The following is a 20,082-nucleotide window of genomic DNA, read 5'->3' as shown; positions in this document are numbered from 1 at the left end:
GATACATTTCTTATATTGGCTGAAATCTGTAAATCTCAGTCCACGTAGGCAGAACTCAGCATGGTGTTTACAATCGACTTACCCCAGTTGTGTTGTGATAGGAGACTTTCTGGAAGAGAGGTGCTCCTTGAAAATGCAGGTGAATTTGACTATCTTATGCCCTTTGCTGATTCTGTTTTCGCTGAGTAGATGACCTCATTGAAGTACAGTCGTTCCTGCAAGATGAAAGTCAGTGTGAATGGTGTGAAGCTGGAGTAATCCAGAATCTCTTGTGTCAGTTGCAAGAGAGATTGGGTTTAACTGTTGGGAGAGAGTGTATTTGTTGAATAAGTCTTTGTAGGCTGGGCACAATGTTTTCTCTTACTTTTGTGTTCTTACTGGTACATACACTCCTCAGAATAGACAACTGTATTTTCTAGGTAAGGAAACAGACTCCAAGAACTGAAATAACTTGGCCAAGATAATGCTGGTAGATAAGTTCTGGATAGTTCAGAATTGAAAGGGCTCATTGTATATCTTTAAGGTTACTGTTGCTTTGATGAGACACCATGACCTAAAGCTAGGGAGGAAAGGGTTTATGTGGCTTACTTATACTTTTACATCTTAGTTCATCATTGAAGGAAGTCAGGGCAGGAACTCAAAACAGCAGGAATCTGGAGGCAGGAGCTGATGCAGGGGTCATGGAGGGTGCTGCTTACTTACTGGCTTGCTTACTTACCATAGCTTACTCAGCCCGATTTCTTAGAAAACTCAGGATCACCAGCCCAGGGATGGCATCACCCACAATGGGCTGGGCCCCTCCTGCATCAATCATTAATTAAGAAAATGCCCTACGGGCTTACCTGCAGCCTGAGCTTGAGCTTATGGAAGCGTTTTCTCAAGTGTGGCTTGCGGCCCCCTTCTTCCAGGTGACTCTAGTTTGTCTCTAGCTGTGTCACGTTGACATGAAACTGGATAACTATAGATAACTAGATGCACATGTCTTTTTTTCCCCTGTTTGCTATGGTTATTTCTAGTAAAATGAAAGAAAAGCAACATTTTGTGCTTCCTTAAGTAGAAGAAGGAGTAAGTTGTTTTTTGTTTGTGTGTTTGTTTTTTGTTTCTCAAGACAAGGTTTCTTTGTGTAGCCCTGGCTGTCCTGGAACTTACTCTGTGTACTAGACTGGCCTTGAACTCAGATCTGCCTACTCTGCCTCCTGAGTGCTGGCATTAAAGGTGTGTACCACTCCTACCCCTACCACCGTCCAGCTTGGATTAAGCTCTTAACAGTCCTGTGATGTGTTGGAAAAGAAACTTAGCAGCCAGTGGTAGCATTGGAAAGAGTGAGGCTGTCCTTTCTCTAGGGTTCAAACAAGGACCGGGGAACATTTGATTCGCAGGATATATTGTTACTTCTTCACCTTCCTTTCCCCATTCATCCTTTTGGCAGGCTCCAGGAATCATAATTGGAAGCCTGAAGCTAGAAGGATATACTTTCCATGCTGGGCTTCAGGAGGCAGACAGCTGTCTTCAGCTTCTCTGGAACAGGCCTCCTGGGCATTCCTCACTTGAAGTTTGGGTTCTGTGGACTACTTCATGTGGATGAGAAGAGTGTCTTAGTCACTGTTCTATTGCTGTGAAGAGACACCATGACGAAGGCAGCACCTATAAAAGAGAGCATTTAACAAGGTTTGCCTCCAGCCTCAGAGGCGTAGTCCATTATCATCATGGAGGGGAGCAGGGCACTAGGACAGTAGCTGAGAGTTATATTGTGATGCAGGCAGATAGAGATATCGGGCCCGCTGGTGAACTTTGAGGTTTCAAAAGCCCATCTCCAGTGACAAAGTTCCTCTAACAATGGCACACCTGCTCCAACAAGACTACACCCCCTCTTGTCCTTCTAAATTTCTCAAATAGTGCCATCATGATTAAACATTTAAATATATGAGATTCTGGTGACCATTTTTATTCAAACTACCTAATGATTAAGCATTCATATATAAAAGATTGTGGTGACCATTTTTATTCAAACCACCACTAGGAGCCTAGCTATCGTAGCCTCACATCTAATCCTAATATTACAGAAGGTTTTAAATTCTAGACTGGTTCCAAAAATGGTGTTTCAGCAGTTTGCTGGTTTGAATTTTGAGGATTTTCTAAACTGTCCTGTCTATGGTTTGTGTAGACTTAGTGTCCCATACCTGGAATGCTTGTGGTAAAAATGATTCAGATGGAGTTTTTAAGATTTTGGAAGAATTGCATAGACCAAACTGGTTAATCTTATCTGAAAATTACAAAATCTGAAATGTTTCAAAATTAGCACTAGAGCTCTAGAGCACTAGAGCGACACTGATCCCATTTGATAGAATTAAATAGAAAAGAGAGCAATAGAAAAGTTTCATCTTCAAATCATCCTCTTGCTCGCTGACAATGATAAATCTCAAAGAGTGACTTAATGAAAGAAGGATTTATGTAAATTACTTTTTTGTGGGTTTTCTTTTTTGTGTGTGTATGGTTTTTGCTTGTTTTTTTGTTTTGTTTTGTTTTGTTTGAGACAGGGTTTCTCTGTGTAACAACCCTAGCTGTCCTAGAACTCTCTCTTGTAGACCAGACTGGCCTCGAACTCACAAAGATCTACCTGTCTCTGCTTCCTGAGTGCTGAGATAAAGGTGTGCACTACCATCGCCCATCTGTAAATTACTTTTTGTAAGGCAAACCATTTAAAGAGTACTAATCAGGGGGCTGAAGAGATGGCTCAGAGGTTAAGAGCATTGCCTGCTCTTCCAAAAGTCCTGCATGGTGGCTCACAACCATCTGTAATGAAGTCTGGTGCCCTCTTCTGGTCTGCAGGCATACACACAGACAGAATATTGTATACATAATAAATAAATAAATAAATAGAATACTAATCAGGGCTGGGCGGTGGTGGCGCAAGCCTAAGCCTTTAATCCCAGCACTCGGGAGCCAGAGGCAGGTGGATCTCTCTGAGTTCAAGGCCAACCTCATCTACAGAGCTAGTTCCAGGACAGGCTCCAAAGCTACAGAGAAACCCTGTCTAACAAACAAACAAAAGAAGAATACTAATCACAAAGATTTTATTAATTAGACTTTTACTGTTTTGTGGAAAGTATCTGACACTTGAATACTTTTGTGGAAGAGAAAAATTATATGAAACCCAAATACTTTGAATCTCAAGTTCTCACACCTGAATGTCTTTCACTTATGTTGTAGCCTGTGATAGATAAGTGAATTATTTAGGCCTGCTTCTGTTTTATTCGTATTAGGCTATTAGGGTAAAATAGAAAAATAAGAATGCAGTCGGGCGGTGGTGGCGCACGCCTTTAATCCCAGCACAGGCAGAGGCAGGTGGATGTCTGTGAGTTTGAGGCCAGCCTGGTCTACAAGAGCTAGTTCCAGGACAGGCTCCAAAGCTACAGAGAGACTCTGTCTCAAATAACCAAAAGGAAAAAGAAAAAAAGAAAAATACGAATGCGTCTATGACTTAAGTGTTTAGATTCTTAATATTGCCATTTTGAGAACTGAGAATGTTTAAGATTTAATGCAAAGTGACACATGCAGTTCGTGTCCAGTACATTAAAAACTGAAAGGGCACGTGTTTCTAATGGTTATATAAAATATGATTGCATCCCCACTCCTAAGCTGATCATTTTTATTTTTGCTGCTGGTCAAATCTATTTAGTCATTTCTCTGATATCTCAAATTTAGTATCTGCAGAATTTCCTAATCATACCCCCCCATACCTAATTCTCCTATTTCCCATATTTCTGCTCAGTATTGTTATGACCATTTAGGTCTTTGAAGCTTCAAGCTTGAAGTCTGTAATGACTACTCAGTTTTGCTTATCTCATAAGAAGTTATTTTGTGCCTCAATCAGTAATTTTTCAATCTAGTTGATTTTTAAATTTTTTTCTTTTTATTTTCTTTCTTCCTTTTTAAGAATTTCAGTTCCCATTCTTCCATCACGCTCACAGAGATTCTGATTTAATAGGTGTGGGCCTGGTCCTAGGATCCATTTATTGCTTCTCATGACTCAGGTGACTGGGAACTCCTGACTCAGAACAGTAGCTTTCTCCCTGGTGAGCACTCTCCTTGCCTCCAGGTTATCCATTATGAATGACTATAGGCTTCTTAACTTTGAATGCTGGAATCACGGCTCTAAGTGTGACTTCTGACCATCCTTTTGTGCCTCTCTAACTATGGTCGTAGTTGACTTTTGAATTATATTTTCTATTCCTTTTCAATTCTTTATATTTCTTTGCCATTGGTGACTTTTCTTAGCCATCTCTTTTTNTTGTTCAATGAAACACCATGACCAAAAACCAAGTTGGATAGGAAAAGGTTTATTTGGCTCACACTTCCACATTGTAGTATGTCCTGGAAGGAAGTCAGCACACAGGATCTCACACAGGGCAGGAACGCAGAGGCAGGAGCTGATGCAGAGTCCATGGAAGGAGCTGCTTACTGGTTTTCTTCACATGACTTGCTCAGCCTGCTTGCTTGCTTGCTTGCTTGCTTTCTTTTCCTTTTTTTTTTCTTTGGTGACAGGATTTCTCTGTAGCTTTGGAGCCTATCCTGAAACTAGCTCTTGTAGACCAGGCTGGCCTCAAACTCACAGAGATCCGACTGCCTCTGCCTCCCTAGTGCTGGGATTAAAGGCGTGCACCACCACCGCCCAGCCAGAAATACTATAATTCTTGATCAAGACCTCTTTTAATAGTTTTTAAAAACATTTTTTAACATATACCACATAGTGTCATAATACCTTACATAAATTATTAATAATTTAAACTTCATATTAACTCCATGGAAGATCCTGTTCATGTACATAGTTTTCAGGTGAAGAATCTCAGTTGGAAAAAAGGTTCTTTCACTCAGTCACAAAGAAAGCCAGTGAGGTAGCCATGATTTGAATCCAGATGTTATGAGTTCAGAGCCTGTGATCTTAGATCATTTTACCTTTTGCCAGGATTACAGATGTGCGCCACCATCGCCCAGTTTAGGAAACCACTTTCAAATCTGCACTGTGCACATTAGCTATCATATTAGCTAGCTGTTCCTGTCTGATCTTTTAATGCTTGAAGTTGGAAAAAGTAGCTTGCTCTGTTTAACCTGCAGAGTCTAGGAAAAGGCCTAATATGTATAATAGGCTATATGTTTTCTATTTGAATTTGTATATATATTTAACTTTTAATTTTAATTTCCTATAGTTTTCAAACAGAAGACAATTACCGCTTGGATGGATACTAAAGGAACCAAGACCATTGAGTCAGAAAGGTATAAACAATTTCTTTTAAGATTTTATTATGTATACAATGTTCTGCCTGCATGTATGCCTGCAGGCCAGAAGAGGGCACCAGATCTCATCACAGATGGTTGTGAGCCGCCATGTGGTTGCTGGGAATTGAACTCAGGACCTCTGGAAGAGCAGTCAGTGCTCTTAACTTATGAACCATCTCTCCAGCCCAGTACAAAGACATTTCTATATGGATAAATGAATAGTGAAATGCTGGGGTTGTTTTATCTTGCTTTTTGTTTTTAATTTCTTTGTATTTTCTTCATTTACCTTTATTAACTTTTTTTTTCTTTCTTTTTTCTTTTTCTTTTTGGTTTTTCGAGACAGGGTCTTTCTGTGGCTTTGGAGCCTGTCCTGTAACTAGCTCTTGTAGACCAGGCTGGCCTCAAACTCACAGAGATCTGCCTGCCTCTGCCTCCTGAGTGCTGGGATTAAAGGCATGGACCACCACTGCCTGGTCCTTTATTAATTTTTTAAATTTTGTTTATTTTTTTAGTTTTTAATACGTAGAGACATTCATTTGTTTGTAAGATAAAGAGATTAAAGTTAAATGGTTTCTGACTTTTAAGATACTCATATACAGTAGTGGTTATAGACAGCAAACACATAATCACTGCTTCATGAGGTAAATACATTGTGAAGGTGTGAGCAAGTAAAGATGTGAGTGGTGGCCAGCATGTAGAAGAAAGAAGTCACCAGCTTTGGCTGGTCTTTGAAGGAACAAAGGATTAAACAGAAGGTAACCTTAAGATTTGAAGAATGGTGGGTGTTTATCAGGCACAGCGCTGAGGAAGGGCATCATGGGTGCTTGAGCAAAAGTGCAGAGCGGTGAAATGATGCGCTGCGTGTTTAGCCATCACAAGAGTAAACTTTTCACTATGGTGTTCAATAGTTTAGCTACTTTGATTTTTTTTTTTTTAATAAATTGGTTTTAGTTCTTTCTGTTCTCTTGTAGTAAAGAAAACAACAATACAAAGATAGACTCCATGATGAGTTCTCTGCAAAAAGATAACTTTTACCAACATAAGATGGAAAAATTGGAAAATGTTCCTCAGCTAAATCTTGATAAATCACCGATTGAAAAGAACACACAGTATTTAAGCCAGCAGCAGAATGCAAGTATGTGTAAGTGGCAAAATGAAGGGAAGCATGCAGAACAGCTTTTGGCAAGTGAGCCTCCAACAGTATCCTTGGTACCAAAGCAGCTTAGTAATGCTAACATTGAGCAGTCACCCCAAGCTGATGACCACAGTGACACAGATAATGAAGAAGGTAGAGACAGTCAGCAGTTTCCTACACCTGTAAAGCTTGGAAACACAAAGCAGACAGTGGGAGATGAGCAAGCCAGAAGCTGCTGTAAGTGCAGTGGGTCTTGCCACTCCTTGAAAGACTGCACAGGCTGCCAGCAGGAGGTGGATGTGGTACCAGAGAGCCCTTTGTCAGATGTTGGTGCTGAGGACATTGGAACTGGGCCAAAAACTGACAACAAATTGATTAGACAAGAAAGTAGCCTAGGTGATTCTCCTCCATTTGAGAAAGACAGCGAGCCGGAGTCACCAATGGATGTAGACAATTCAAAAAACAGTTGTCAAGACTCAGAAGCTGATGAAGAACCAAGTCCAGGCTTTGATGAGCAAGAAGATAGTTCCTCTCAAACAGCAAATCAGCTTTCAAGTTGCCAAGCCAGAGAAGCCGACTGCAATCTTAAGAAACGGCATTTGACTAAGGGAAGGGAAATTAGGTTACATTTCCAGTTTGAAGGAGAGACTCATGCTGGAACCAGTGATTTAAATGCCAAGCCATCTGGAAACACTTCTAGCCTTAATGTAGAATGTAGAAGTTCCAAGCAGCATGGAAAGAAGGATTCTAAAATCACAGATCATTTCATGAGAATTCCCAAATCAGAGGACAGAAGGTAATTCCCCTTCCTCCCATTTAGGAGTTTCCCTCCAATAGTGTGGTATGTTTTTAAATTTTGTAGAGGGAATTAAGAAAGTAAGTACTGTTAATTATTTTTTTAATATTTATTTATTTATTTATTTATTTATTTATTTATTTATTATGTATACAATATTCTGTCTGTGTGTATGCCTGCAGGCCAGAAGAGGGCACCAGACCTCATTACAGATGGTTGTGAGCCACCATGTGGTTGCTGGGAATTGAACTCAGGACCTTTGGAAGAGCAGGCAATGCTCTTAACCTCTGAGCCATCTCTCCAGCCCCAACTACTGTTAATTAAATAGTTGCCTTTTATTAACTATTTATACAAATTAAAGTCTAGATTTCTTTTTTTTTATTTTTATTTATTTATTTTTGGTTTTTCGAGACAAGGTTTTTCTGTAACTTTGGAGCCTGTCCTGGAACTATCTTTGGTAGACCAGAACTATCTGGCCTTGAACTCACAGAGATCTGCCTGCCTCCTGAGTGTTGGAATCAAAGGTGTGCGCCACCACCGCCTGGCTAAAGCCTAGATTTCAAAGTGGAAATTCTAAAAATTCTAAAACAGAAATCAAGAAGAGATTTGTATTGATAGTCAGTTCATGAACTTTCTTATGGAATTTATGAAAATTATTAGATGAAAATATTGGATTGACTATAACTGTTATTTAACATTTGTTTAGGGTTTTTTTTTTTTAATGTAATAGTTTCTCTAATGCTCTGACAGAAAAACAGGTAATACTCTGTTTTGTAAATGAGAATGCTGAGATTTAGATTAGAAAATTCACTGAAATCCTATAAGGATATTTTTTCATGTATATTTGAGTACACCCTTGTATTTTTGCCATTATTCCATGAGGCATTTTAAACCCTGCTCGGTTTTCTAAGATGTGTTATGTAGCTTATGATACTAAGTTTACTTTTTTGAAATGGTTATATGAAGACCAGAGAAGTAACTGAGTCTCTGATCTGTGACTCATTCTCATTTCTGTTTTTTTAAAATATTTATTTATAATATAAACAGTATGCATGTATGCCTGCAGACCAGAAAAGGACACCAGATCTTATTACAGATGGTTGTGAGCCACCATGTGGTTGCTGGGAATTGAACTCAGGACCTTTGGAAGAACAGCCAGTGCTCTTAACCTCTGAGCCATCTCTCCAGTCCCTCATTTCTGTTTTAAAAGGAGATTTGTATGTTTGAAAGTTTCTTAAGCTCTTGGGTTTTAATATAAGGTTTAAAAGTTGTCCTTGTAAAGCAAGTATAGCACACTTTAGACAGTAATATTCTTCGTAAATTTTGTGCTTGTATATCTAAGAAAACTGAAACAAACCATATTTTTCTTAACCTTAGAAAAGAACAATGTGAAGTCAGACATCAAAGAACAGAAAGGAAGATTCCTAAATACGTTCCCCCTCACCTTCCTCCAGACAAGAAGTGGCTGGGAACTCCTATTGAGGAAATGAGGAAAATGCCTCGGTGTGGGGTCCGCTTACCTCTCTTAAGACCATCTGCTAACCACACAGTGACTGTTCGGGTGGGTATTGATTCTTACCTGTGAGCAAAAATTTTTGTTTCATTTTTTTTCTTTCCAGTTGACTACTCACTATATGTTAGTTATTATTATTTTATAAAATAAAAAAGTTCAAAATTGTTTATGGTTTAGTACATTCTCCATCTTGGTCTTTTCTTAGTTTCTCTGGTCATTCCCTATCACCACCTCAGAAGTATTTAGACTCAGCATGTCTAAAACCAATCTCACTTTTTGTTAAGTTGTGGTAAAATGCACATAGCACAAAGTTTACCACTGTAGTGATTTTTATGTTTGTGATTCAGTGACATTTAGTGTATTGACAGTGTTGTACAACCATCACTGATACCCATTCCCAGACTTTCCGTCTTCCCAAATAGGAATTCTGTTTCTGTAAAGCAACAACTCCTGCTTTTTGTAGCTCTGTACCTACTTTTGCATTTTCTGTGGCATATTTCCCAGGGTCTGCATTGCAGCTTTAGGTTCATTATCTTCATTTCTGTCAGAGGAAGCTTGCAGGAACTCTGACCTTGTCATGTACTGCTTGACTTTCAGGCTTTGGTTTGAAACCTCACTAGAAACCCTACCATGATTATAACTTGGATAGTATGTGCATGTGAAGTCATTGACAGTGCCGAGGTCTGTTGCTGGCGAGAGATGCATGGAATTACCCTGAACTATATTTAGCAGCTTTGAATCCTCTGACTTAACAAAGGAAAGCCATTCACTAGTGACCTTGTGCAGGCAGGAACTCTGGGTCTCCCTTCTCCAGCAGCCACCTTGGAAAACTCTCTGTTGTGGTTTGTTTGTTTTGAATCTTTGAGCTTGTGGTAGATGATCTCTTGGCTAGATAAGGCCTCACAGTTTTTGAGAAGCCCTTGGGTATCTTCCTTATTGTCCAAGGATAAAGTACCCGGCCTCTTTTTAGTGATGCTACTTAAGTAGCAATACATTCCTTTCCCCAATTTTCTATGTGCTATTTTTGCCTAAATTATTAGCTTTTCAGATCTTTTTGTTCTCTATTCTTACTGTAAGTATGGTTAATGCAGCCAGCATGACTCATGCCACAGCCTCATTGTTCTGCTGCCTTAAAATTTCATTTATCATTTGATAAATCAGTCTTCCCATTTTAAAACTCAAGCTCAGAGAAAGCCTTAGGAAATAGAAACAAGTTATTTACCAGAATTAAACACAAATGGCTTCTAGGCCGATTTGCAGGAGAGTCCTTATTTCTGTCTGGATTCATCAATATAGCTTCTGTCCACACTCCAATCAGCTTTCTGGTCTTCTCAACTACCAGACTTACCCGCTAAGCCATTTATAGAACTCTTAAGTTTTCTCTAGCTTGTGTCTCCAAACTTTTGCCCATAAACAAACTAAAAAGTTTCTGAACCGCATTATGAGATACTGCACTTCTTGGTACCAACTTTCTTTTGTGGTCAGATTTCTGTGAGTGTGACAAAATACTTGAGATGATAAACTTATAGGAAGCAAGGTTTATTTTGGCTCGGGGTTTCAGAGTCCTCAGTGTGATTGCTTTTATCTGTTGTGCAGGCCTGTGGCTATTTAGTATGTCACAGTAAGAGAGCATAAAGAAGGAGATCTGTTAATCTCTTGGCATCCTGGAAGACAAGAAGAGATAGGAAGAAATCAGAGACTTACTTCCACTAGGACTGGTATCAAAAGTTCCACCACCTTCCATAGTACTGGGGTCTGGGTGTTAAGCCTTTAATACATGGTCCTTTGGGTGGTGCTCCAGGTCAGAATGAACAGAAATAATACTATGTGAGCTGAGAGATTTAAGGTAGTGACAGTACAGCCAAATGCTAAGGAAGAAAAGGAAGCTAACTGAGGGCAGAAAGGCACTGGTCACATAGTATTTATTCGGTTCTGGGGGATCTGATACCCTCCTCAGGCCTCCTGAGACACTCTTAAACATATGGCATATAGACACAGAACATTCACACATAAATGAAAATTAAATCTTAAAAAAAGCAAAGTTTGGTGTGACAGTGCTTACCTGTAATCCTATCAGTGGGGACGGAGTGGTGGAAACAGGATTTTTGGGGTTAACTGGCCAGGCAACCATTCTAGCCAAATCAGTCAGCTCCAGGTTCAGTAAGAGACTGAATTCAGGTAGATGGCTCAGCGGGCTGTGCAAGCCTGAAAACCTGCCTTTGATCCCCAAAACCAATGTAAGTAAGGTTTCCTTCTGTTCTCTATACCCACTTGTGGCACATATGTGCCCACATACATGTATCATACATACATACTCACCCCCCCCACACAATAGTGATTACTAGCGTTTAAGTAAAGTGCATAGTGACAGAGGAAGACACGTAATATTGACCTATGGCTTCTGGCCTTTACATGCATGTGCACATTCCTGCACATGCAATCTGTCCTCTTGTGAACACTAACAAACACACACACACCAAGAAAAAAAACCAAACAAGTGTTGTCCAGTATGATAGTGGTTTAATAAAGAACTATATTAACTTCTTATTTAAAAGTTCCTAAAGACTTCACAGTGGTGAGGAAAATAAAGATGAGAATTCAGGTTTAAATTGATAAAGGAAAAGTAAGATGATAACTGCTATNATATATGCAAACATGTGATATGGAAGAATTTGCTGCTTCTGGACTTAGGTTTCTGACTAGTCTCAAATCAATAGCATTTTGGTGAGAACTTGAGCAAGACTCTAAAACTCAGGCTATTTTCAAAGATGGAGAAGGGTTTTCGAGGGAGTCAGTATCTGGAGCTGCTGGAGTGGGAGGAGGGAGATAGGAAGTGTGGGCGTGTCAGGGTCTTAGAGTGCAGGTAAAACTTCTCAGGACGTGGTGATTGTGGTGATGATGAGAGGTGAGATGTGGTGGCAGCTTAAGAGGGACTCATGGCGTTTCTTACCTGGAAACTGGTCTCCACTGCAGCATTTATTTAGGCTGCTTTGTAGACAGAGCTTAGTTTCTATGTACTTACAGTTTTCCTATTTACTCTGTATTTCAGGTAGACCTCCTGAGAGCAGGAGACGTCCCGAAACCTTTTCCAACACATTATAAAGATTTGTGGGATAACAAGCATGTTAAAATGCCTTGTTCTGAGCAAAACCTGTACCCTGTGGAAGATGAGGTAAATATAAAACAGAAGTGTTTTAGTCTTAGGGCCATGGTTTAGCACTTGTTTGGCTTTTGGACTGTGATGCAGAACAGCTTCAAATGCTTTGATCTTGCCCATTTTCTTCTTCTGTAAGAACGGTGAGAGAACTGCAGGGAGCCGGTGGGAGCTCATTCAGACTGCACTTCTCAACAAATTCACACGACCCCAGAACCTGAAGGTACGTTCTCTTCCAGTCCTGTCTCCTACCTAGCTCTGAGAGATAGGTTCTTTAATTTATCCCTCAGACAGTTTTCCATCATAATGGCCTAGACCCAGATGACAGCAGTCTTCATATGCAGTGTTTGTTTACTGTCACTTAGGAAGGCTCCGTAGAATTCTTGGTTTCCATAGTAATAGTAATAGAGTAGCAGAGTTGAGATTGTAAATGACTTGCCTAGAGCTGCATAGGATAATTTGGTAAACCAGCAATAAGACTTCAGTTTCTTGATTCTCTGTCCAATTTCCCTCAGCTTAAGCCTCTTTTTGTTTGTTTTAAAATTATCATGCTATTACAATGTATTTAATAGGAAATCAAAAAAGAATTATGACCTCAGCACTTTTGCCTAAAGGAAAACTGTACCTGCCAATGATTAAAATATACATCAAATATTCTATTTTTATTGCCATTATTACTTTAGGAGTTTAATTATTTATTAGTTTTACATATGAGCAGTAATTTAATTTTTTATTTAAGAGCCTAGGATAATCATTAGATTTTTTTCCCCCTAATATCTACAGTAGGCATGAACACGCATGTTTTGTTAGAGAAATAGCCAAAAAAAGCATAAAGCTTATATGAATTGTGGCACAGGTGCCTGTGCTTTGTGAAAATGGTGTTATTCGTTTCCTTTCAGAGTCCTGATTTGTTAGGGACACTCTTGGGTTTCTTGTTTTCTATCAAATTAATTTAAGTTTGTTAAGAGTTCTGTGGGTTTTCTTCCTATTTTCTTTGTATAAAAAGCATTGATATGTGTACACGTATGTATTTTTAACATTTTATCCCTTTCAAAAAGCTTTTTTTTTTCTTTTTTGTTTTGGTTCATTTGTTTTTCTAGACTGGGTTTCTCTATGTAACAGCCTTGGCTGTTCTGGAACTCACAGAGATCCACCCCCTCTGCCTCCCGAGTGCTGGGATTAAAGACTAAAGATGTGTCCGGCCTTACAACTGAGGACACTGCTTGAGTGCTATTTGAAAACACTGTGTTAGGTTCTTTTTGTCCTTCTGATAGGCCTAGTTTTTTAGAATTTTCATATTTTTTCTTTCTACAATTATCAGAGCATTCTGAATTAGTCTGCTTGTCTCTTCAGCAGTTTTTTGGTGCACCTTGATTATTCTAGGAAGGGGCAACTGCTTTAATGTGGTATTCCTTTTAGTTATCTTAGCACCAGAACAAGGTAATATGTCAGATTTCTTATATCTGCTTTAATTTCTTTGTTCAGAGGATGATAACCTGAAAGGAAGAAGTAAAGAGTAAGCCTTGTGGTTGTTATAATCTTTTTGCTATTTACTCATTCAGTGGTAGATTTGGAGAGTTCAGATATTCAAAGTTTAAAAGAGAAACAGTATCCTCAGTACTATTTCTGTTAATAGTGTGCTGGATAATTTGTGCAGATAGGTCATTGTGTTTATTACTGTGAGCTAAAAAGAACTAGAGTAGTTGTTGGCTAACTGCATACCAGCCCCCAGCCCTTCTAGTGAAGAACTCATGGCAGATACTTTGGGGTTAAAGACTAGAGTAAAAGTAAATCCATTTGGATGCTTTTCCAGCTGTGGTTTGAAGATAATGAATCTGTGAGTCAGGCATGGCACCACTCTTTGTGGCTCTAGTCCCAGCACTCAAGTGTGATTTGAAGTTTGCTGTGATGTTTGAAACTAGCATGAGCTACAAAATGATTTCCAGGCTAGCCTGAATCACAGTGTGAGACCCTGCTTCAATAAAAAAGAAAGAAGAGAAAATTGTGGGTATAATTAAACATGCTCAGTTTTTTTTTCTTACAGTTAGATCTTAAACAACAGAGTATGCCTATCTAAATAGCATTTACACTGATTTATCGATTGTAAAGAAACCAAATGTAAAGGAGAGAGTGCCTAATTATATGCAAATACTGTGCCGTTCATGTAAGAGAGTTGAGAATACTCAAATTTTGTTATCCTGAAGGAGGCTTGAACCAATCTTCCACAGATGTCATGCAATAATGTTACTGGAGTTAATCTAATTATGAAAGTTGTTGAAGGAATTAGAAAATAAACACTTTTTAATATGTTTTTCTTTATCAACTTTGAGGAATCATAAAAAGCACATTCTTTTGATGTGTTTAATTTGATCAATTGTGACGTTTGTATCTACTGTTGACGTCTCTACCAGTCAAGATACTTCCCATTTCTGTCATGATTCTCCTTGCCCCTTTATCATTGCCTTCGCCTTCTGCTCTGACCTCAAGTAGTTTGCCCTTTTTTCCACTATAGATTGGTTTACAATTTACACGCGAGGAGCCTCATAATATGTGTGCTGCAGTATTTGATTTAAATGAAGAATTTTGAGATTCACCTATGTGATAAAGTATATGCCTGCATCATTTGTCTATTTAGTTGTTTGTAGACATTGCTATTTACCATATCATATAACACTTTGAAACCAGATACCAAAGACTGGAAATAATTCTTTAAACATCTTTTAACTCTTAACAGAAATGTTACTTTATGGCTTATGAAAAAAATAAAAGCTTTTACTTTTTATCCTATGGTTAATGTTTTTCTAAAGGAACTTGGATATCCTTTGATTCCAAGTAAATATGGTATGTTTTTATAGGTTCAGGCTTTAATGTAGGCACTTGTTCATTGTATATCATGAAGTTTTTTCCAGGGAGCTTTTTATATATCTTTTTAGTGATAAAGCAGTTTAGAACCTTTATAGTAATAATTTAACACGATGGATTTTAGACTTGTATATTTCTTCAGAATAATATTGAATTATTATAATTGTTTATAAATTCTACTTATTAATTTATTAATAATATAAAATACGATGAAGTAGATGAGAAAAATGGGATAAGATCTAATTATAAATAAAAGTTTTTTTCTGCGCCAACTAATGGATTGCTTTATGAATATCTTAACTGTGGAAACACGGTGTATAGCATTATTTACTGTAATAGTGAAAACTTAAACCAGTAGATGGCGTAGTTTGACTTGTCATTCCATATAAATATATAACTGGTGTGAACTGCGAGGCTTTGTGCCACCACGTCAAGTTCTCTACAGCTGTGGCTGTTAATTTCTGGGATAAGGTAAAAGTGTGCTTACTTTTTTGGCTGTAAAATAATTCAACTCTGTCACAGGGTTTGAGAAAAGTAAATACAATTTTTCTATACTAACAAAGTTATATTTTATAGTTTATGAAAATAGTGGATAGTAGGGCCTAGAGAGATGGCTCGTTCAGTAAAGTATTTGCTGTGCAAACATGAGGACTTGAATTTGGATCCCTGGCGCCCATTTTAAAAAGTCCAGTGTGGACTGGGTGGTGGTGGCACACTTGTTTAATCCCAGCACTCGGGAGACAGAAGCAGGCGGATCTCGGTGAGTTCGAGGCCACCCTGGTCTACAAGAGCTAGTCCAGGACAGGCTCCAAAGCTACAGAGAAACCCTGTCTCGAAAAACCAAAAGGAAAAAAAAATCTGAGTGTGTGTCTGTAACTCTGCTCTTAGGGAGGTGGAGACGAGCTTTTCCCAGCTGTCTAGTCAGCGAGAACAACTCTGAAAGACGTGGACCTCTGGCCTATACACCCGTGCACAGGAACAGAATGAACACACAATCACACTTAAAGACACTGTTTTTCAATCTTTTCCTTTTAAACACTTCTTTCTTTATTCCCTACCTATGTTATTTTAGTGTTTCAAGTAACTATATATCTCTGTAAGAATATGTAAATATATAAAGTATATATAACTATGCATGTGATGTTGTGTCTCTTATACATATGTGTGTATGCACACAGAGATATAGATAACACATATATACACACACAACATATCATCTCAACCACAAACCATTGTAATCTCTGTTTTTTTAATCCCCCAAAGTCTGATTTTTGTCCAGTTGGAGTACGTTGTCCCCATTTAGAATGCATGTTTTAGGGTAATTATGTTTTCTTCCCATTGCTTAACATACCTAATCTCATTTTTCTTATGTGAGTAATAAATTAGTGAGTACTCAGAAGGAAGCTTGCTTAAGCATTAAGAAATTTGCTGGAAGCAAATTGTAAAAGATAACTTACATGACTGTGTCATGAGCTCTTTGTCTCTGTTTTTTCCTAGGATGCTATTCTGAAATACAATGTGGCATATTCTAAGAAATGGGACTTTACAGCTTTGGTTGATTTCTGGGATAAGGTAAAAGTGTGCTTATTTCTTTGGCTGTAAATGGTACTATTTTTTTTTACAAAGGTCTGAGAAAAGTACATAGAATTCTTCATTACCAACAAAATTTTATTTTACTTAATGGTTTTCCAAATGCTTGATTTAGGTAGATAATTTGGTACTGAATTTTATTTTATTCCCTTGTTATAGTATTTTTTTACGTCGTTAATACTGATATTATTATCAATGTATGTATCTATTCCATGACTAGATGTTTTCCTCTTTTGGATTTTTTAGTCTGGGCTGCCCTCAGACTCCTGACACTGTTGCCTGTCTCCTGAATGCTGGGATTACAAATATGAGCCAGCACAAAGGTGTTGTGATTTATGTATGAAATCACTATTATGCGTATATGTAGGCTGTGAAATTTTACCTTGTTATCATCTACACTATAGTAATGTGTGTATGTGTGCACACACACAGTAGTAACATGTCATGTTATAAGTATGTGTCTATGTATATATCAGATTATTTCTTTAGATAATCCCAGAAATTAGATGTTGAGGTGAAGAGATACAGAAGCATGTATCTCCTGGTAGTCTGCATACATGCTGTAAAGGAATTTTTCCGGAGCTACTGCAGCTTCCTATGTCCTCAGTGTGGTAAGAGCATCACATTAGAACTACCAGCAACATGAATAGCAGCATCTCTTTGTAAAAAATGGCAGGAAACGTCTTTTAACATTGCATTTTGGAGTGTGGTATGATGGTGCATGTTTATCATCCTAGCAGTAACAAGGCTAAGGTAGGTAGGAGGATCTCCAGTTAAGAACAGCCTGGGTGAACACAGAGAGATCTAGTTGATTCCTAACTATGCAGTAATAGTAACCCTAACCTTTTTTTTTTTTCAATTAAAATTGCTTTGACCTTTGTACATTTTTACATGAACATGAGGTTTTGTTCCTTTGAGGTAAATATCCCAAGATGTTTTTAAGTGTATTTTTTAGTTTTAGAAGAAATTGCCAAACTACTTACCAAAAAGAGCTGTCCCAAAAATGACAATATGCTTTTGCTAAGTGACTAAGTTTCCACCCAAGAATAGGTACTTTTTTATATAATCTTTTAAAAATTACAATTTGAGTTGTTTATATTTCTCATGTTATTTTGAATCCTTTCAATCATTTATGCTTCATTTGTTAATAATAGAAACAAAATTGTTCTTAGAACATTATAAATTGCAGTGTTTAATATTCTACAGTTTGGTTATGTAAGAGAGAATAGTTCTTGAACTGTGAGCGTGGCTACATTGTTACTTCATGCCTTTTTCTCCCTAGCTGTCTTTCAGGAAAATAATTTTGAGGTAATTAAAATCATTACTATTTTTCCATTTCACAAATGAGTAGCTGTGATTTTTGAGATGGGCTTGTTGAGCGAAGGTGTCCCTAGTGGAAACAGTCTTAGCCCATTCACATGTACTGTAGTTATCCTGTGACCATTTTCTGAGAGCTGATAAAGTTCCTTCCGGAAAGCTTTCTTTTAACATTTTGTTTCTCCAGACCTAGAGTTCTCTGCTGACCTCCTCTAAAATGAGGTCACACCCCCTTTTTATTTCTATGACAGGTGCCTTAAGTTGTCTTTCGGAACTCTCTTAACTTTATTTTTGAACTCTTGGTATGATCTAGCAGGTTAAAGCATTCCTGGTAGAGACTTGAAGGTCTTGACCTTTGTGTCTACCAGGCACTCTAAATGCTCTTGGTCTTGGCTTTAGATGTGACCTGGTAGTCAGACTGGCTTTCAGAGTTAACAAATCAGGAGAATACTAGATGAAAAATGTGTTGAGTAAAGAGATGTTTGTGGTGATGTCTGTTACCAATCCTTCCCAAACACACAGTACCCTCAAATACAATTTCTGTGACATTTCTGACATTCCCTGTGACATTGATAAGGTTAAGAATCTCTGTTCTTAACCGTGTGGTGGCAGCAAATTCGTTTAATCCCAGCACTTGGGAGGCAGAGACAGGCAGATCTCTGAGTTCAAGGCCAGCCTGATCTATAGAATGAGTTTCAGAACAGGCTCCAAAGCTACAGAGAAACCCTGTCTCAAAAACAACAACAAAACAAACAAACAAACAAGCAAGGAATCTCTGTTCTCTAGGACTTCTGCTTTGTCAGGTGCCAGACAAGAATGTTATTTAAAACTTCATATTAATAATGCATTTTGGTTGGGAAGAGACCTGAAACATGAAAATGCAGTTGACGTAGGAGACATTGCACTGCTGTCTTTTCATTTTCCAGTGTTGAATTCACAAGCATTATTTGCAAGACTGAATGTTGCGCTTTTGTGCTTTCAGATATTGTATATCTGGATCATGGGGGCCTTGTTAAAATATAGAATGCTGCCCACTGCCCTCTCTATGGTTCCAACTTCGAAAGTGAGCCTGGGGACTTAAAACTGTATGTTCGTATCAGGTTCCAGAGGTCACATTAGACCCCGATGGTTCTATAGTATTAGACAAGTTATCTTATTCTTTTGTATGCAGGGGGTCAAATACTTTCTTTGATTACTGTGTAGGTATATTTCAAGGATCTAACCTAAGCATTATATCTGAAGCCACTCTTTTTTTTATTTTTTATTTTTATGAAGCCACTCTTTAAAATTCTAGAATACTTGCAGATTCATTCTGCACCTGGCTGCAGCTCCTGTCTGGTACTTTTTTCTGTCTATTTAGAGAAATATTCTGGGGTGCTGTGGCTGCCTCTGTCTATCAGGAGCAATGTAGCTTCCTGGGGACACAGTGAAAAAAAGAAAAAAATTCTAGAATGCCAATCCAATATTGTTTTATTTTTATTTATTTATTTATTATGTGTACAACATTCTGCCTCCATGTATGCTCACACGCCAGAAGAGGGCGTCAGATCTCATTACAGATGGTTGTGAGCCACCATATGGTTGCTGGGAATGGAACTCAGGACCTCTGGAAGAGCAGCCAGTGCTCTTAACCACTGAGCCATCTCTCTAGTCCCCTATTGTTTTATTTTTTAACAAATGATTCTGTCTTAGGTACATTGAATGTGCAGTTTTAATGTTTTAATACTTTAAAATGAACAAATAAGTATGTTGATTCCTAAATTCTACATCATTGGCTATTTTTATAGAATAGGTCCTAGTAATAAAATTATCAGGTCAAAGTGTATTGTGATTTCAATGTGAAATGTCTGCAAAGATCTGTTTTGAACACTTGGTTTTTAGCTGATAGCCCTGTCTTAAAAGGTTGTGGAACCTTTTGGGTGTGAAGTTGGCTGGCAGAGGTGGTACTGAGAGGCATGGAGACGGTCACATGTCGTGTTTTACACTTCTGGGGGCTAGAAATATGAGCTGATCTTTTTTGTTGTTGTTGTTGTTGTTTTTTGATACAAGGTTTCGCTGTAGTTTTAGTGAATCTTGTAGACCAGGCTGGCCTCAAACTCACAGAGATTCACCTGCCTCTGCCTCCCGAGTGCTGGGATTAAATTAGGCATGCGCCGCCACCACCTGGCTGTATGAGCCGATTTTAGCCATCCATGCTTTCCTTGCCATGATAGGTATAATACCCTCTGAAACCATAAGCCAAAATAAACCTTCTCTTAAGTTGTGTCTTGTTGTATATTTGATTTCAGTGTTGAGAAAAGTAACTAATGCAGAACACTGGCTCTAGGAATGGTGCCATTAGTACTATAAATTGGACCGTGAGGCCTTTGAAATCATTTGTAGGAGAAATGAAGAAGTTTGAAGCTGTGGGCCCTGGTATGCTTCTAATGGAGCATTCT

General features: G+C 38.3%; 1 protein-coding gene and 1 non-coding gene across 4 annotated transcripts in view; both read left to right on the top strand.

The window, feature by feature from the left end:
- Positions 1–20,082, top strand: part of Parg (poly(ADP-ribose) glycohydrolase) — a 104,657-nt gene that overhangs the window by 4,220 nt on the left and 80,355 nt on the right. The window contains exons 1-7 of one of the 3 annotated variants that reach the window (XM_050140592.1): positions 1,532–1,668; positions 5,208–5,274; positions 6,249–7,208; positions 8,586–8,769; positions 11,771–11,893; positions 12,015–12,098; positions 16,235–16,309. In XM_050140592.1, the coding sequence (XP_049996549.1) occupies positions 5,237–5,274; positions 6,249–7,208; positions 8,586–8,769; positions 11,771–11,893; positions 12,015–12,098; positions 16,235–16,309 (1,464 nt within the window). In that variant the 5' untranslated portion in view covers positions 1,532–1,668; positions 5,208–5,236. Of the gene's footprint in view, positions 1–1,531; positions 1,669–5,207; positions 5,275–6,228; positions 7,209–8,585; positions 8,770–11,770; positions 11,894–12,014; positions 12,099–16,234; positions 16,310–20,082 lie in introns of those variants that run through there. The other 2 variants (XM_050140591.1, XM_050140593.1) reach the window with 2 other exon arrangements.
- LOC126500675 (small nucleolar RNA SNORA77) lies at positions 18,946–19,073 on the top strand. Its single transcript, XR_007591400.1, has one exon. It is a non-coding gene; the product is annotated as a small nucleolar RNA SNORA77 (small nucleolar RNA).

The sequence above is a fragment of the Alexandromys fortis genome, unplaced genomic scaffold (assembly GCF_014885135.2).
Source record: "Alexandromys fortis isolate MF-2015 unplaced genomic scaffold, M_Fortis_MF-2015_v1.1 scaffold_46, whole genome shotgun sequence".
Classification (NCBI taxonomy): Eukaryota; Metazoa; Chordata; class Mammalia; order Rodentia; family Cricetidae; genus Alexandromys; species Alexandromys fortis.
The sequence above is the reverse complement of the archived record's forward strand: the minus strand, read 5'-3'. Positions and strand labels throughout refer to the sequence as shown.